General features: G+C 43.4%; 1 protein-coding gene and 1 pseudogene across 1 annotated transcript; both read left to right on the top strand.

Annotated features, from left to right (window-relative positions):
• Positions 1–5074, top strand: part of LOC128382825 (tyrosine-protein kinase yes-like) — an 18284-nt pseudogene extending 13210 nt beyond the window's left edge.
• A 4232-nt stretch (positions 5075–9306) lies between these two features.
• Positions 9307–18700, top strand: enosf1 (enolase superfamily member 1). Its single transcript, XM_053342114.1, has 15 exons — positions 9307–9412; positions 9501–9603; positions 11776–11891; positions 12531–12617; positions 12723–12749; positions 12916–12988; positions 13750–13788; positions 13935–14017; positions 14596–14718; positions 15448–15582; positions 15672–15713; positions 16402–16531; positions 17717–17816; positions 17905–17986; positions 18275–18700. Exons 1-15 carry the CDS (start codon positions 9332–9334, stop codon positions 18368–18370), a joined length of 1317 nt encoding a protein of 438 aa, XP_053198089.1. The 5' UTR covers positions 9307–9331; the 3' UTR covers positions 18371–18700.
• Positions 18701–18747: the final 47 nt, after the last annotated feature.

The following is an 18747-nucleotide window of genomic DNA, read 5'->3' as shown; positions in this document are numbered from 1 at the left end:
GTGTGTTTTTAAGAGTGATTTGAAGGTATGGGGGGGTCTGTACAGTCTCTGATGGGTTTGGGGAGTGAATTCCAGAGGGTGGGGGGGGCGGCAGCGGAGAAGGCTCTGTTCCCCAAGTTCGGTGCTTGGTCCGAGGGGGGTAGGGCAAGGAGATCGGAGGGCCTGTGAGGTAGGTGGGGGCCAGGTTGTTAAGTGATTTGTGGGTGTCCGTTCCTCTTTCCTAGCTTCTGTAACTCAATGCTCGTCCCCATCTCTCATTTAAGTCTTGGAAATGAAGCTTTTCTGGAGGTTTATTTTCCATATTCATAGAAAGTCTTAAAGCTTGCCATCAGACATTTAACCCTCCTGTTGTCCTCAAGTCAAGGAAGGGAGGAAGAAGGAAGGAAAGGAGGGAGGAGGAAAGGAAAGGAAAAAAAAGGAAAGGAAAGGAGGAAGGAGGAGGGAAGGGAAGGAAGGAAAGGAGGGAGGAAGGAAGGAAAGGAGGGAGGAAGGGAAGGAAGGAAAGGAGGGAGGAAGGAAGGAAAGGAAGGAAGAAGGAAGGAAAGGAGGGAGGAGGAAAGGAAGGGGAAAAAAGGAAAGGAAAGGAGGAAGGAAGGAAAGAAGGAAGGAGGGAAGGAAGAAGGAAGGAAAGGAGGGAGGAGGAAAGGAAGGGGAAAAAAGAAAGGAAAGGAGGAAGGAAGGAAAGAAGGAAGGAGGGAAGGAAGAAGGAAGGAAAGGAGGGAGGAAGGAAGGAAAGGAAGGAAGGAAAGGAGGGAGGAGGAAAGGAAGGGGAAAAAAGGAAAGGAAAGGAGGAAGGAGGGAAGGAAGAAGGAAGGAAAGGAGGAAGGAGGAAGGAAGGAAAGGAGGGAGGAAGGAAGGAAGGAAGGAGGGAAGAAGAGGTAAGGAAGGAAAGGAGGGAGGAAAGAAAGAGAGAAGGAGGTAAGGAAGTAAAGGAGGGAGGGAGAAAGGAAAGAAGGAAGGAAGGAAGGGAGGAAAGAAGGAACTAGTCAAACCACAGAGAAAAAAAGGAAACAGCTGATTCATGGATGGCACGACATTACGACATTAAGATCTCATCAGGTTTCAAGTTATGCGCTTGCATCCAAACCACCGGTGGTTCGGACCATTCAGCGTCCTTCTCTCGTAATCTTGGCTGCCATGACGATGATAGAGGAATGGTTCGTTGAGTCACCCAGCAAGTTTTTTTTTCTTCTTTTAAAGTTCCCTTTTTCCCTTTTTTCAAGGACGACGCTCATTTCACAGGACGTTGATTTAGTTAACAAATTGATCCACTTGATGAAAATGGGAGCTTAGGGCTTTTTTAGAGCTTCAGGATAAATCTCAATGTAGTGATTATAAGAAGGGAGGATGGAGGAAAGAAGGAAGGGAGGACAGAGGAAAGGAGGGAGGAATGAAGGAAGGAAGGAAGGAATGAGGGGAAAAAGGAAGGAAGGAAAGGAGGAAGGAAGGAAAGGAGGGAGGGAGGGAGGAAGGAAGGAATGAGGGGAGGAAGGAAGGAATGAGGGGAGGAAGGGAGGATGGAGGAAAGAAGGAAGGGGGGACTGAGGAAAGCAAGGAGGAAGGAAAGAAGGAAGGAATGAGGGGAGGAAGAAAGGAAGGAAAGGAGGAAGAAGGAAGAGAGGACTGAGGAAAGGAGGATTGGATGATTGAGGAAAGAAGGAAGGGAGGACGGAGGAAAGCAAGGAGGAAGGAAAGAAGGAAGGAATGAGGGGAGGAAGGAAGGAAGGAAAGGAGGAAGAAGGAAGAGAGGACGGAGGAAAGGAGGATTGGATGATTGAGGAAAGAAGGAAGGGAGGACGGAGGAAAGGAGGGAGGAGTGAAGGAAGGAAGGAATGAGGGGAGGAAGGAAGGAAGGAAGGAAAGGAGGAAGAAGGAAGGAGGGAAGGAAGGGAGGACGGAGGAAAGGAGGGAGGAATGAAGGAAGGAAAGGAGGGAGGAAGGAATGAGGGGAGGGAGGAAGGAAGGAAGGAAAGGAGGAGGAAGGGGAAGAGGGAAGGAAGGGAGTATGGAGGAAAGGAGGGAGGAATGAAGGAAAGAAGGAAGGAAAAAAGGAATGAATGAGGGGAGGAAGGGAGGATGGAGGAAAGGAGGGAGGAATGAAGGAAAGAAGGAAGGAAAAAGGAATGAATGAGGGGAGGAAGGGAGGATGGAGGAAAGAACCCTAACCCTTTTATTCATTCCTTTAAGTCTATTCTAAGTTGTATTGTTTAGGAGACAGGAGAGAGATAGGAGAGATAGGAGGAAGGTTTGGGATTTCTCTGTCCTCTATATTTATCTCATGTTCTTTGACATATTTGAACTTTTCTATCTGTGTCAGCGTCCAAATCTTTTAGTCATGGTGGTTTTCTGAAGGCCAGTGAAATGGACACATGCGCCCCCTACTGGTCTAACCTCTAACCTCTAACCTCTATTTCCTGCACTTCCTCTTCTCCTTCTGCAGAAAAACACTTCCTGTAATAGATACTTGACCCTCTTGTCGTCCACCCGGGTCAAATTGATCCCGTCTGTTTTGACTGTTCCTTCTTTCCTTCCTTCCTTCCTTCCTTCCTTCCTTCCCTCCTTCCTTCCTTCCTTCCTTCCTTCCTTCTTTCCCCTCCCTCCTACCTTCCTTCCGTCCTCCTTCCTTCTTTCCTCCTTCCTTCCTTCCTTCCTTCCTTCCTTCCTTCCACCTTCCTTCCACCTTCCTTCCTTCCTTCCTTCCTTCCTTCCTTCCTTCCACCTTCCTTCCTTCCCTCCTTCCTTCTTTCCTCCCTGCCTCCTACCTTCATTCCTTCCTTCCTTCCTTCTTTCTCCCTCCCTCCTACCTTCTTCCCTTCCTTCCTTCCTTCCTTTGTTTCCTCCCTCCCTCCTACCTTCCTTCCTTCCCTCCTTCCTTCTTTCCTCCCTCCCTCCTACCTTCCTTCCTTCCCTCCTTCCTTCTTTCCTCTGTCTCTCCTACCTTCCTTCCTTCCTTCCTTTGTTTCCTCCCTCCCTCCTTCCTCCCTCCTTCCTTCCTTCCTTCCTTCCTTCCTTCTTTGAAATGGACACATGCGCCCCCTACTAGTCTAACCTCTAACCTCTCTTCTCTTCTCCGTCACGTTCAGGAGCCAAATTCCCTATTAAATGGACGGCCCCCGAGGCAGCTCTGTACGGCCGATTCACCATCAAGTCAGACGTCTGGTCCTTTGGCATCTTACTCACGGAGCTCGTTACTAAAGGCAGAGTGCCCTACCCAGGTAAGTGGCACACACACACACACACACACACACACACACACAGTGATTCACGGCCGGAGCTATCAGCTTTCAGTCTGTCAGTAGACGTCAAGCTGGCGTGCTTGATAATGTCTGAGGATGAAGTGAAGCTGTCTGACATTGTCTGCGCTGGTTGTTTATGCCTCTGCAGGGGGACACTGACATCCACACACACACACACACACACACACACACACTGATACCCTCACACACACCCACACACACACACATTTGAGATTAGATGAGACCATCTGTTTGGGGGACGATCAGGAGATTGAACAGCACTCTTGTTTATAACCATCTGTCAGACTGACGCTGCCCTGGGGAGAAGCAGCCTGCAGCGTTCAGCAGCGTTCAGCAGCACCTGCAGCGTTCAGCAGCACCTGCAGCGTTCAGCAGCGTTCAGCAGCGTTCAGCAGCACCTTCAGCAGCTAACAGCTCCGCTCCGTCTCTCATGTAGCGCTGAGACTAAGGTCCACTGACGGATGATTAAAATTAATTAAACAACTGTTTAATTAAAAGGAGCAGTATGAGTAAAGTTAGTTTGAGAGAGCACCTGCTTTGCATAGTGTGTTAAAAAATCCCTGCTGGTCGCCTGGCAACCATGAAAGACAACTTTACTGTTTGGTGTTTGTGCAGATTAAACAAAGAAACATGTTAATGAATGAGCTTTAGTGCTGCTGGTAGGAGCTTATATCCCAAAGTGTTGTCCTGTAAGTCATTTATTAAACAAATATACTAAATATCTGCTGGTTCAAGTCTTTTAAATGTGAGAATTTGCCTCTTTTATCTGTTATACTTCATTAACTGGATATATTTTTAAAATGTTTGGACTACTGGTTAGAGAAAATCTACAATCTGAATAAATCACTTTAAGCATTAAGCTACAAGGGAGCTTCCCTCCTTCCTTCCTTCCTTCCTTCCTTCCCTCCTTCCTTCCTCCCTCCTTTCCTTCCTTCTTCCTTCCTCCCTCCCTTCCTTCCTCCCTTCCTTCCTCCTCCCTTCCTTCCTCCTCCCTTCCTTCTTTCCTTCCCTCTGTCCTTCCTCCCTCCTTTCCTTCATTCTTCCTTCCTCCCTCCTTCCTTCCTTCCCTCCTTCCTTCCTCCTCCCTTCCTTCTTTCCTTCCTTCTTCCTCCCTCCCTTCCTCCCTCCTTTCCTTCCTTCCATCCTCCCCCCTTTCCTTCCTCCCTTCCTTCCTTCCTCCTTTCCTTCCATCCTCCTCCGTGTCCTTCCTCCCTCCCTCCCTTCCTTCCTTACTCCCTCCTTTCCTTTCTTCTTCCTTCTTCCTTCCTTCCTTCCTTGACTCGAGGACAACAGGAGGGTTTTAAATAACAGTGACAGCTCTGTGTGTGTGTGTGTGTGTGTGTGTGTGTGTGTGTGTGTGTGTGTTTTCTATATTAAACAATTGAATTTATTTAAAAATGCAGCTCTAGTCTGAACTTTTGTAGGGAGGGAATCATGTTTTCTATAAAAAAAAAAAAGACTGAGGAATCTTTTGTTAGGATGTCTGTGTTTAGGATAGCTGTGATTATCGTTGTACTGTCTTATTTATCTTAAAAACATAAAGTTAAAACCTTTGTGTCCCGTCTGATCCTCAGGCATGGTGAACCGGGAGGTGCTGGAGCAGGTGGAGCGAGGCTACCGCATGCCGTGTCCTCAGGGCTGCCCCGAATCTCTGCACGAGATGATGAAGCTCTGCTGGAAGAAGGAGCCTGACGAGAGGCCCCACCTTCGAGTACCTGCAGTCCTTCCTGGAGGACTACTTCACGTCCACGGAGCCACAGTACCAGCCTGGAGAGAACCTATAGCCTGCCTGGACTCTGACCATGGGGGAAGACTTGTTTAAACACAGGCAGGCAGGGAGGACACGAGCCGAACTGTCCGAGTCGGCTGGAAACCACATAGACCACATAGACCACATAAACCACATAAACCACTACTTCGTCCGATCTGTTCTTCAGTGTTTGGTTCTACGTTCGTTCGTTCATGGTACTACACGAGTCCTAGCTGTGTGTTTTCAGTCCTCCTGTGGATTTTTTTTGTTTTGTTTCGTTAACCCGACGCTCCAAGAAACCTCTGAGAAGTCATCCTCTGAAACTGTTTGGAAAAAAGAGGGCAGGTACTTTAAAAAAAAACAAACTTGGCAGGTGATTGGATGAACAACTCACCGTCTTACCTTGTGAGATGGATTCCTAAGATCAGACTCAAGCCCAATTTCCACCGGGTCCGTCAGCAGCACGTTACCGGAGCTGATAGGTGCCACTATAATCAATGAGAGAGTTTCCACCGGGAGCGTCCCAGCAGCGCCATCTTGAAAATTTCAGGTGCATGCTGGGAAAAATAAAAACAAGGATTCTACTTATATGGGCATGAGGCGGGGCCATGGGCGGAGCGGGGAGGTTGCTATGGTTGCGAGGGCTGGATCTCGAGGACATTGGTCAATCAACCTGTCAATCAGGACGTAGCCACGCCCTAATGCATACCCTACTTTATTGTCACATATAAAATCAGGGAGGCCAAAATGTCCCAAATGAACATCATACTGCATTGAAGAAGGCTTTAAACTAGCGATTGAGACCATAAACACATTTTGAAAACGTTTACTGAGGTTAGAAATCAAGTGAGAAGTTGGTGAATTCTCCATTGACTTGTATAGAGACGGTCGCCCCCTGGTGGCCTTTTGATAGAATGCAGCTCTAAGTTACTTCCTGGTTGGCCTCATTTCAGAGGACCAGAACTCCCCGTCTGGTTCGGATTTGATTGGGCTGCCGTAATTATTGTATTAACAGTGCAACTCCATTTTAAAAGGCAGATTTCTCTCCCAGAGCTACGCTGCTGTAACGCTCCCGGTGTGAGTTGACGCCGGGCAGAAGACGGAGCTAAACCGTAGCGCTGACGGACCCGGTGGAAATCCCCAGTCACGCCAAAATCCTCATCGGCTGCAGGATTCAGGTGTTGATTCCTCATTTCCTGCAGGATTCAGACATGAAGTCATGAATCCAGCTGCCTCACAATGTTAACTGTATTTTCTCATCGACTGCAATACAATAGCAATACTTTACACAAGCAGAACAACTCATTTGAATTATGTTTTTATTTTAATAAATATGCTACATGTGGGTTTCTCGGGGTTGCTGTGAAGTAAACTGTGACAATGCAACAGAAAAAAACATGAAGAAAAAAAAAAACCCATGGTGTCGCTAACGGCAACCCATGGCTTATGTGAAGATCTCTCACTCAACACGCCTCCAAATTGTATTATTTAAAAGGTAGATTGGTAAATTATGCATCAAAGCAATTAATTATTGAGAAAGATAATATATAAAAGTGAGGGGAGGAGGGAGGGGGAAGGGAGGAGGGGAGGGAGGAGGGGGAGGGGGGGCTCTCAGGGGACCGGTGGTCATTATCACAGTCCATTTGACAGCAAATCCCACACAGCTGATCTTTAATTTTTTATGTTTTCGGAGAGTCTCTCACGGCTTTTCTGGTGTTTTACATTTTGTTTCTATGTTATTGTAAGAATTGATTCATATCATGTGGATTTTATGGATTTTATGGCTTCATTTGGACACTTTCCACTCATCCCATGTTTAGTTTTATTAGTTTTTTTTATATAACAATGCCATAAATCGCTCACTGTGATCACTGCAGCAGAGAAATGCTGACGTAAGAGCGGTTAAACAGTGACGATGCACGTGGACTCTGAATGACACTCAAGTGAAAATCAGCTGACCTAGACTGATCTCTCTCTCTCTCTCTCTCTCTCTCTCTCTCTGTCTCTCTCTCTCTCTCTCTCTCTCTCTCTCTCTCTCTCTCTCCCTCTCCCTCTCTCTCTCTCTATCTCTCTCTCTCTCTCGCTCTCTCTCTCTCTGTCTCTCTCTCTCTCTCTCCCTCTCTCTCTCTCTCCCCTCTCTCCCTCTCTCTCTCTCTCTCTCTCTCTCCCTCTCTCTCTCCCCCTCTCTCTCTCTCTCTCTCTCCCTCTCTCTCTCTCTCTCTCTCTCTCTCTCTCTCTCTTTCCTCCCTTGATACCCCTTTCTTCCTTCCTTCTGTCCTTCCTCCCTTCCTCCTTCTCTCTTTCTTTCCTCCCGCCTACCTTCCTTCCTTCCTTCTTTCCTCCGTCCTTCCTTTCCTCCATTCCTTCTTTCCTTTCCTTTCCTCCCTCCCTCCTTTCCTTCCTTCTTCCTCCCTTCCTTCCTTCATTTCTCCGTCTGTCCTTCCTTCCTTTGTCTCTCTCTCTCTCTGTCTCTCTCTCTCTCTCTCTTTCTCTCTCTCCCTCCCTCTCTCTTTCTCTCTGTCTCTCCCTCTCTCCCTCCCTCCCTCCCCCTCTCTCTCTCTCTCTCTCTCTCTCTCTCTCCCTCTCTCCCTCCCTCCCTCCCTCTCTCTCTCTCTCTCTCTCTCTCTCTGCTTTGGTTGTCGAATTAACATAAAGCCACAAAATAAGTCGGAAAACGATCTTCTGGAAAAAAAAAAAAGTGACTGAAGTGGATCTGAAGTGACTCTGCAAACACTATTTGTAAAGCAATACGACACTTTTTTTTCTTTTTTGTTTTTTTTTAAACGGTGATTTCCTCTTTGCAATCTGCCTCCTGTATGTATGGACTCATCATCATCAGGTCGGACAGTATTAATATAACACTACTAGGGAATAACACTAGTTGACGACTGAGCTTGTAAAGAAGGGCTTTGTACATTATGAAATCCTCATTTTATAAGATTATTATTAATAAAAGTCAAATGGACAACATTGCAGAATATATTTGGGAGGGAGGGAGGCGGGGGGGGGGGGGGGGGGAATCTGGCCCACCAAGAGGGTCTGATCCGCTTTCCTTATTCCTCTTTTCCTTACATCTTCCCTTCCTTCCTTTCTGTCTTCTTTTTCTTCCTCCCTTCTTTCCTTCCATCTGTCCTTTCTTCCTTCCTTCTTTCCTTCCATCTGTCCTTTCTTCCTTCCTTCTTTCATGTCTTATTTTCCTTCCTTCCTTCCTTCCTTCCTTCCTTCATTCCTTCCGTCTTTCATTCCTGTCTACTCTTCCTTCTCCGCCTTCTTTTCCTTCTCTTCTTTTTCTTCCTTCCTTCTTTCTGTACTTTCTTCCTTCCTTCTTTCATGTCTTCTTTTTCTTCCTTCCTTCCATCTGTCCTTCTGTCCTTTCTTCCTTCCTTCTTTCATGTCTTCTTTTTCTTCCTTCCTTCTTTCATGTCTTCTTTTTCTTCCTTCCTTCCATCTGTCCTTTCTTCCTTCCTTCTTTCATGTCTTCTTTTTCTTCCTTCCTTCCATCTGTCCTTTCTTCCTTCCTTCTTTCATGTCTTCTTTTTCTTCCTTCCTTCTTTCATGTCTTCTTTTTCTTCCTTCCTTCCTTCATGTCTTCTTTTTCTTCCTTCCTTCCATCTGTCCTTTCTTCCTTCCTTCTTTCATGTCTTCTTTTTCTTCCTTCCTTATTTCATCTTCTTTTTCTTCCTTCCTTCCATCTGTCCTTTCTTCCTTCCTTCTTTCATGTCTTCTTTTTCTTCCTTCCTTCCATCTGTCCTTTCTTCCTTCCTTCTTTCATGTCTTCTTTTTCTTCCTTCCTTCTTTCATGTCTTCTTTTTCTTCCTTCCTTCCTTCATGTCTTCTTTTTCTTCCTTCCTTCCATCTGTCCTTTCTTCCTTCCTTCTTTCATGTCTTCTTTTTCTTCCTTCCTTATTTCATCTTCTTTTTCTTCCTTCCTTATTTCATCTTCTTTTTCTTCCTTCCTTCCATCTGTCCTTTCTTCCTTCCTTCTTTCATGTCTTCTTTTCCTTCCTTCCTTCCTTCCTTTATTCCTTCCGTCTTTCATTCCTGTCTACTCTTCCTTCTCCGCCTTCTTTTCCTTCCTTTCTTCCTTCTATCTGTCCTTCATTTCGGGAGGGAAGAGGGAGGGGAGGGTTTGTATAATAAAGATTTTGAGTTTACACACTCCAGTATTGTTTTTTTTTGTTTTTTTAATTTTAGGAGTAAGGTTTTGATTTGTCTCTTTAAGTGCTTTAAGAGGGCAAAGACCAATGACAGGCCGGAGTGGGTGGGATCAATTTAACCAAGTGACACTTGAGAGGAAACTGACAAATGCAACCAGGGTGACAAAATGTTGCATAAAATAATTAATCTGACAGTGAGGGATGTGAGGTTTCCTACATCTCTGGAGCAGCATGGCTCAGACGCGATGGTGAGGAGGTTTCTGCACCATGCATACATGTTTAGTTTTATAAGTGAGTGAAAGTTTGAAGCAGTTCTTTGCAACGTTTCTTTTCCAGCACACAGATCCGGATTACTCAGCCGCCTATGTGATCCTCCACACGGACTGCGGACTGACAGGTTTCGGCCTCACGTTCACTTTGGGGAAAGGCACAGAGATTGGTAAGAGTTATAAAATGTGGTGAATGCATTTAAGGAATAAAACGGTGTGGAAGTTTTACGGGAACGTCTGCAAGCGTCTGCTGCTGCTGCCGCGTTCAGGTGCTCCGTTAAAAGTCGGATTTTAGAGTATCCATGATGTAAATACAACTTTATCAAATCTTATTTATTGAGCAGCTTTTTATTAAGGTTAATGTAGTTTAGAGTGCTTCACAGTTTATAGACAAGCTGATAATAAGACAGAACAAGGGGCAACATGAAGAAAAGGAATAAAAATGATGAGAGAATTAAAAACAAAGACTAAATTAAAAGATAAAAATTGAGACTAGCACGCAAGAGTGAAAATAAGGATGATAAAAATGATTATAAAAGTTAAATAAAATAGGTAAAATAAGAGAAAAGGTTTATTGAAAGTTAGAGTTAAAAAGAATTGGGGTTAAAATAGATTAAAAAGGCAAAAGAAAAGTAAAATGAAATACATAAGATGAAGTTTGGTAAAAGCTAGACTAAAATCTAGGTTAAGAAAGAGATTAAAAAGAAAAACAGATTAATAAAATCAACAAGAATAGAAGATAAAATATAGAATGATAAAATAGTGTAAAATAAAGTAGTAAAATTAGAATATCAAAGTAAATATAATAAAATACAAATAAAATGAGTATAAAGAATTATCAATCAAAAGCAGATTATGCAAATAACAAAGGTTTTATGTATAAATTAGACCAAAACCAGTTGTTTTATGACAAATAACATACATTTAATTACATGTCATGCCGAAAATATTACATTATATTATTAAAATAGTTTTAATTATCCATATGTTTTATTAGACACATACAATTCATAGGTGTCACACTCAAAACAAACAAACAAGAAACACCAACACGTCTCTAAATGCTTAAATACCAATAAATAACGGTGTCAGAACAGTTTGCATATTTCCCACGCCACCTGAACGCATCATTTCCTTACTCACTTTCCTGAATGTGTAAAGTTGAGCCTCATACTGCCATCTTGTGGTTGTTTCAGTTAAAGTCAAAGTAATGCATTTCTGCTGCAGCGGTTTCAGTTTAACGATAATAAATATGATTTATAGCTGCAATGATTGATCAGAAAATTAACTTTTGATAATCAATCAGTTGTTTGAGTCATTTTAAAGCAAGATTTGATGAAGTCAGGTTCTTATAACTGAGAAAATTGAGAATATGCTTCTTTCCTTGGTCTTATTAAATATGTTTGTGATTTTTGGAAACTTAATTGATACTCTGATCGTCATTTTTCATAATGTTCTGATGTTTTTATGCATCAAAGGAATAAAAATAATAATGTTTAATTTCTAAGCTTCTATCTTCTTAGAGCAGGGATGTCAAACATGTGGCCCGTGGGCCAGATCCGGCCTGCCAAGGGCTCTGATCCGGCCCACTTTCCTTATTCCTCCTTTCCTTATATCTTCCCTTCCTTCCTTTCTGTCTTTATTTTCCTTCCTTTCTTCCTTCTATCTGTCCTTCCTTCCTTCCCTCCTTCCTTTATTCCTTCCGTCTTTCATTCCTGTCTACTCTTCCTTCTCCGCCTTCTTTTCCTTCCTTTCTTCCTTCTATCTGTCCTTCCTTCCTTCCTTCCTTCATTCCTTCATTCCTTCATTCCTTTATTCCTTCCGTCTTTCATTCCTGTCTACTCTTCCTTCTCCTCCTTCTTTTCCTTCCTTTCTTCCTTCTATCTGTCCTTCCTTCCTTCCCTCCTTCCTTTATTCCTTCCGTCGTTCATTCCTGTCTACTCTTCCTTCTCCGCCTTCTTTTCCTTCCTTTCTTCCTTCTATCTGTCCTTCCCTCCTTCCTTTATTCCTTCCATCTTTCATTCCTGTCTACTCTTCCTTCTCCGCCTTCTTTTCCTTTCTTTCTTCCTTCTATCTGTCCTTCCTTCCTTCCTTCCTTCCTTCCTTCCTTCCTTTATTCCTTCATTCCTTTATTCCTTCCGTCTTTCATTCCTGTCTACTCTTCCTTCTCCTCCTTCATTTCCTTCCTTCTTTCCTTCCTTCCTTCCTTCCTTCCTTCCATCCATCTTTTTAATGATCCGGCCCACGTGAGATTAAATTGGACAGTATGTGGCCCTTGAATGAAAATGAGTGTGACCCCCCTGTCTTAGAGTGTGATCTCTGCTTGTGTATAATACCTGCAGTGGTTTGTGCCGTGGAGGCTCTGAAACATCTCGTCATCGGGAAAACTCTGGAGGAGATAGTGAGCGACTTCCGTGGATTTTATCGCCTCCTGACCAGCGACGGCCAGATGAGATGGGTAAGATAACACAACCTCCCTCAGGTCATATTAACACAACCTCCCTCGCTTTAATTATATCATCTTTTCTTTTCTCTCTTTTCTGTGCAGCACTTTGCAAACATGATCAAATCTTTTCATGGATTTTATTCAGACTCACCTATAATGCTTCTTTCTGACCATTGAATTAAACTTTTTCCTTCTTTCCTTCCTTCCCCCTTCTCTCTTTCTTTCCTCCCCCCTACCTTCCTCCCTTCCTTCTTTCCTCCCTTCCTTCCGTCTGTCCTTCTTTCCTTCCATCCTTCCTTCATTCCTTCCTTCTTTCCTCTGTCCTTCTTTCCTCCCTTCCTTTTTCCCTTTCTGCCTCCCTCCCTCCTTCCTTCTTTCCTTGCTCCCTCCTCCCTTCCTTCTTTCCTTTCCTCCCTTCCTTCCTTCTGTCTATCCTTCTTTCCTCCCTCCCTCCTACCTTCTTTCCTTTCCTTTCCTTTCCTTTCCTTTCCTTTCCTTTCCTTTCCTTTCCTTTCCTCCCTTCCTTACTCCCTCCTTTCTTTCCTTCTTCCTCCATTCCTTCCGTCTTCCCTCCCTTCCTTCCTTCTTCAAATGATTCACTTCCTGCCTCTTTTCTTTCTTCTCTATTTAACATTGACTGTGTCTCCACAGCTCGGCCCGGAGAAAGGAGTGATCCAGTTGGCTACGGCTGCGGTCTTAAACGCTGTGTGGGACCTGTGGGCGAGAGCGGAGGGCAAGGTGGAGCATCATTTAAAAACATTTCCTTTACAAGCATGACTGTGTTTGACTCACAGCCTGTTCTCATCTTCCTCATCATTATTATTTTGGTTTTACTTCCTGTAGCCGCTGTGGAAGCTGCTGGCGGACATGGTGAGTCACAGCTGATTTAGTTTAGATGAGTGAATTTGTCCTGGATTTGATCTCAGGGGAAATATCGTGTGTGTGTGTGTGTGTGTGTGTGTGTGTGTGTGTGTGTGTGTGTGTGTGTGTGTGTGTGTGTGTGTGTGTGTGTGTGTGTGTGTGTGTGTGTTTTTAGGATCCGAAGCAGATCGTTTCATGCATTGACTTCAGATACATCACTGATGTTCTAACGGAGGAAGAAGCTTTAGGTGAGACGAGTTTATTAATCTGTAGAAATAAGAGAAATAAGAGATCTGCTGCTTTTTAAAGAAGGAAGGTCAAATTCATATCTAGTAAAAAGAGGGAAGGAAGGACAGATGACAGGAAGGAAAGATAGAAGGAAGGAAGGACAGATGACAGGAAGGAAAGATAGAAGGAAGGAAGGACAGATGACAGGAAGGAAAGATAGAAGGAAGGAAGGACAGATGACAGGAAGGAAAGATAGAAGGAAGAAAGGCAGGAAGGAAAAGAAGACAGGAAAGAAGGAAAGGACAAGAAGGAAAGAAAGAAAGAAGGAAGGAAGGAAGGAAAACAAGAAAGGACGGACGGATGACAGGAAGGAAAGAAGGAAGGAAGGACAGATGACAGGAAGGAAAGAAGGAAGGAAAGAAGGAAGGAAGGACAGATGACAGGAAGGAAAGATAGAAGGAAGAAAGGCAGGAAGGAAAAGAAGACAGGAAGGAAGGAAAAGGAGACAGGAGGGAAGGTAAAACACAGAAAGGAAGGAAAGAAGACAGGAAGGAAGGAAAAGAAGACACGAAGGAAGGAAAGAAGACAGGAAGGAAGGAAAAGAAAGTAAAGCAGAGCTAGTCGTACCTTCGGGGGCATATAATGAGCGTCACGAATCAGGAAGGAAGGAAGGAAAGAAGGAAGGAAGGAAGGAAAGTGGGCTGGATTGGACTCCTTGGCCGTCCGGCCCTGGCCCACGGACCTTATATTTAACATCCCTGTTGTCTGTGTTGTGTCTCAGAGCTGCTGGTGAAAGCTCAGGAGGGGAAGCAGCAGAGAGGTGAGAAACCAAACCGCCTCTTTAGTAACAGGAGTGATTTTATGCTTTTATGCTTTTAGCTGGCTGTGATTTCATTAAAGATTAAAGCAGCTCCATAGAGCAGAGTTTTAATGATCAGACTGACTGTTTGTCTCACTTCCTGTCAGAGGATCAGATGCTGACTGACGGTTATCCTGCGTACACCACTTCCTGTGCTTGGCTCGGATACCCAGACCAGCAGCTCCAACAGGTGATGCTGCTAGAAAAACCTTCCTTCCTTCCTTCCTTCCTTTATTCCTTCCTTCCTTCCTTCTCTCTTTCTTTCCTTCTTCTCTCTTTCCTCCTTTCCTTCCTTCCTTCCTTCCTTCCTTCCTTCCTTCCTTCCTTCCTTCACTCATTCCTTCCGTCTGTCCTTCCTCCCTCCTTCCTTCTTTGCTTCTCTCCTTCCTTCCTCCCTTCCTTCTTTCCTCTGTCCTTCTTTCCTTCCCTCCGTCTTTCCTTCCTTCCCTCGTCCTTCTGTCCTTCCTTCCTCTCTCCTTCTTTCTTTCCCTCCTCCCTTCCTCTTTTCCTTTCGCCCTGCCCTCCCTCCCTCCTACCTACCTTCCTTCCTTCCTTCTTTCCTCCATCCTTGCTTCGTTCATTTCCTTCCTTCCTTCCTTCCTCCTTTCCTTCCCTCCTTCCTTTCCTTCCTTCCTTCCTTGACTCGAGGACAACAGGAGGGCTAAATAACACTGTGTGTGTGTGTGTGTGTGTGTGTGTGTGTGTGTGTGTGTGTGTGTGTGTGTGTGTGTGTGTGTGTGTGTGTGTGTGTGTGTGTGTGTTCTGCAGCTCTGCACAGATGCACTTAAAGCTGGTTGGAGCAGGTTTAAGGTGAAGGTTGGTGCTGATCTAGAGGACGATAAACGCAGATGTCGCCTCATAAGAGAAATGATTGGACCTGATAACACTCTGGTAGGAACATGTTTTTTGTGTCCATGTGGTGTAACCAAATTTAAAGGGTTAAAATGTGAAAATAAACGTATGAATAACTTGCACACATTCTTTTTTTGTGGACCCAGCATCAAATTTCTGCTTTTAATCCATTTAGAGAGAATATATTAGAGGATTATGGCAAAAATGTCTAAGTGGTGTAACCATAAAAACTTTGTACCAAATAATTCAACTTTCTTTCTTTCTTTCTTTCTTTCTTTCTTTCTTTCTTTCATCCTCTCATCCTCCTCCTTCTTGTCCTTTCTCTTCTTCCTCCTCTTTCTTTCTGTCTTCCCTCCTCCAACTTCTTGTTTGTTCTTTCTCTTCTTTCTTTCCTCCTCCAACTTGTTTGTTTTCTTTCTTTCTTTCTTTCTTTCTTTCTTTTTTTCCTCCAACTTCTTGATCTTTCTTTCTTTCTTTCTTTCTTTCATCCTCTCCTCCTCCTCCTTCTTGTTCTTTCTCTTCTTCCTCCTCTTTCTTTGTCTTTCCTCCTTCAACTTCTTGCTGTCTTTCTTTCTTTCTTTCCTCCTCCAACTTGTTTGTTTTCTTTCTTTCTTTCTTTCCTTCAACTTGTTTGTTCTTTCTTTCTTTCTTTCTTTCTTTTGACCTAGATACAATATTTTTGAACTGCTCATCCTGCCAACCCTTATTTCTCACTTCCTCTTACATTATAAAACAGCTGACTGGTGTGTTTTGTATTTGTTGTATCAGATGATCGATGCCAACCAGAGATGGGACGTATCCGAGGCTATCAGCTGGGTGAGCAGCCTGGCCGAGTTCAAACCTCTTTGGATCGAGGAGCCGACGTCTCCAGATGACATCCTGGGTCACGCAGCTATTTCCAAGGTGTTTTTTATTTTCCTGTTTCTTCTTCCGCTCACACGTCTGCATCAGAGTTAATATAATATAAAAGATGTTTGGCTCTGTCGCTGCAGGCTTTGGCTCCGCTCGGGATCGGAGTGGCAACAGGAGAGCAGGTCAGAGCTTTTTATTCTGCCAGACGCATCATCAGCTGATCACATGATAATCTCTAGTTAAGTGACTGTTGTCCTCGAAGGGAGGAAGAAGGAAGGAAGGAAGGAAGGAAGGGAACAGAGGGAGGAAGGATGGAAGGGAGGAAGAAGGAAGGAAAGGAGGGAGGGAGGAAGGATGGAAGGGAGGAAGAAGGAAGGAAAGGAGGGAGGGAAGGAGGAAGGAAAGGAACGGAGGAAGGAGAAGGGGAGTCGGGAGGGAGGGAGGAAGGATGGAAGGTAAGGGGAGGAAAGAAAGAGAGAAGGAAGGAGGCAGGGAGGAAGGAAGGACAGAAGCAAGGAAGAAAGGGGAGGGAGGGAGGGAGGAAGGATGGATGGAAGGGAGGGAGGAAGGAAGGAAGGAAGGAAAGGAGGGAGGAAGAAGGAGGGAGGGAGGAAGGATGGAAGGAAGGAAAGGAGGGGGAGGAAAGAAATAGAGAAGGGAGGAGGGAGGAAGGAGACAGGGAGGGAGGAAGGAAGAACAGAAGCGACGAAGGAAAGAAGGAAGGGAGGAAAGAGAGAGGAAGGAGAGAAGGAGGGAGGGAGGACAGATAGAAGGAAGGAAGGAAAGAAGGAACAATCAAAACAGATGGGGTCAATTTGACCCGGGAGGACGACAGGAAGTTTAAGTGACTGTTTCCTGTTTCCTCTCTAGTGTCATAACAGGGTGATGTTTAAGCAGTTCCTTCAGGCCTCGGCTCTGCAGTTCGTCCAGATCGACAGCTGTCGGCTGGGCAGCGTCAACGAGAACCTGGCCGTGCTGCTGATGGCTCACAAGTTCAGAGGTAAAGATCTGATGACAGGCGATACGCAAGAGAAACATGTGGGAAGCAACTATATTAAGGTTTGATTTCTGTATGGAGGCTCAGAAACGACAAAATATGGTTTATTAGTAAAAAAAATATTAATAAAAGCTTTTACTTTACCTCCAAGTCCATTTTTTTAATAATGTGGAAAGCAACATTAAGGTTTACTTTGTATGGAGGTTCGAAAATGACAAAATATGGTTTATTAGTAAAATAGTAAAAATAAATAGTAAAAAAACATTAATAAAATATTTTACTCTACCTCCAATACATAAAGACAGTGATTATAACATTTTTTTACAATGTGGAAAGCATTATAAAAAATAATATAAATAAATAAATATAAATATATAAAATAAATATACATATATAAATAATATAAAATATAAATAAATAACAAGCAATATAAAGGTTTATTTTTGTATGGAGCCTTAAAAGTGACAAAATAAAGTTTATTTTTTGTGTGGAGCCCTGAAAGCAGCAAAAGGCAGACAAATTAGAAATATATCTGAATGCTAATAATAAAATGACCTAACTCGTTCAAATTGAGTATAAAAGATTAGTTTTGTTTTACCTCCAATACATCAAAACAATACATATTTATATGTCTTTTTTTTAATACTTCAGTATTATGGATACTATTATTATGGAGCTTAAAGTAACATATAAAGCTTTACATTTATTTTTACATCACGCTTTAATAATTTATGTATTCACTTTTTTACACGTTTTCTGTCTTTTGTCAGCTTTGTGCCTCCATAGCTTTATTACTCTTACTTCCTGTCTAGTGCCGGCTCCATAGGTTTATTACCCTCTTACTTCCTGTCTAGTGCCGGCTCCATAGCTTTATTACCCTCCTACTTCCTGTCTAGTGCCGGCTCCATACCTTTATTACCCTCTTACTTCCTGTTTAGTGCCGGCTCCATAGCTTTATTACCCTCCTACTTCCTGTCTAGTGCCGGCTCCATACCTTTATTACCCTCTTACTTCCTGTTTAGTGCCGGCTCCATAGCTTTATTACCCTCCTACTTCCTGTCTAGTGCCGGCTCCATACCTTTATTACCCTCTTACTTCCTGTTTAGTGCCGGCTCCATAGGTTTATTACCCTCTTACTTCCTGTCTAGTGCCAGCTCCATAGCTTTATTACTCTTACTTCCTGTCTAGTGCCGGTTTGTCCTCACGCTGGAGGAGTCGGACTCTGTGAACTCGTCCAGCATCTGATTCTGTTCGACTACATCTGCGTGTCTGCCGACCTCAGTAACCGGTCAGAGAGAGAGAGAGCTTCCTTTCAGATTTTAACTGATTAAATTATTATAAATATTATAATTAATATTGTGTTTGTTTCTCCTCAGAATGTGTGAATACGTCGATCATCTCCACGAACACTTCACTTGTCCCGTGGTGATTCGTGACGCTCACTATATGCCCCCCAAGGTACGATGAGCTCTGCTTTACTTTCTTTTCCTTCCTTCCTTCCTGTCTCCTTTTCCTGCGTCTTTCCTTCCTGTCTTCTTTTCCTTCGTCTTTCCTTCCTTCCGGTCTTATTTTCCTTTTTCTTCCTTACCGTCTCCTTTTCCTTCCTTCTTTTTACTAGTTGGTTAAGAGTTTAACCTTCCTGCTTTAAAAGGCAGTAAATCTTATTTCTATATTTTACAAATCACAAATCAAACCTGAATCAATTTTTAAATCACATGACATTTTCTTCTTTTCTGTCATTTTTAGGAAGCAGGATATTCTTGTGAGATGTTCGAAGCGTCGGTGCAGAAACATCGTTACCCTGACGGAGACGTATGGAAGTCATTGCACACGAAGAAATGAGCACTTTGATTTTAATAATTCACCTCAAGCTATTATGAGCCATTATGAAATTAGAAAATGTTTAAAATCAGGGAAATTGCATTTGACACTTTGAGCCGCTTCAATTATAGATTTTTGGAAATGAACCTCTTGATTTCTGATTCAATAACATTTTCATACAAATCAAATTGACAAAACTTTATTTACACAGGTAGAAAATTACAAAATATTAAAAATAGAGACATTTAACCTAATATTTCAGACTTGGACACACAAAAAAAAAAAAACTCACAACACTGATCTACAGTTGAGTCCAGAAAGTCTTAGACTGTAGATTTCTTTTTACACTTCAAATAGAAAACACTCAAAATCACAATTTTTAAAATAAAATAATGCAT

Source organism: Scomber japonicus, chromosome 21 (genome assembly GCF_027409825.1).
Source record: "Scomber japonicus isolate fScoJap1 chromosome 21, fScoJap1.pri, whole genome shotgun sequence".
NCBI lineage: Eukaryota > Metazoa > Chordata > Actinopteri > Scombriformes > Scombridae > Scomber > Scomber japonicus.
Note: the sequence above shows the minus strand (reverse complement) of the source record. Positions and strands in the feature narration are given on the sequence as shown.

Bases quoted from the DNA above. Each gene is read 5' to 3' on its own strand.
- enosf1 (XM_053342114.1), top strand. From the start codon at position 9,332: ATGTTGCATAAAATAATTAATCTGACAGTGAGGGATGTGAGGTTTCCT. The intron at 11,892-12,530 runs GTAAGATAACAC...GTGTCTCCACAG, and splicing joins GCGACGGCCAGATGAGATGG to CTCGGCCCGGAGAAAGGAGT. The intron at 14,018-14,595 runs GTGATGCTGCTA...TGTGTTCTGCAG, and splicing joins CAGACCAGCAGCTCCAACAG to CTCTGCACAGATGCACTTAA.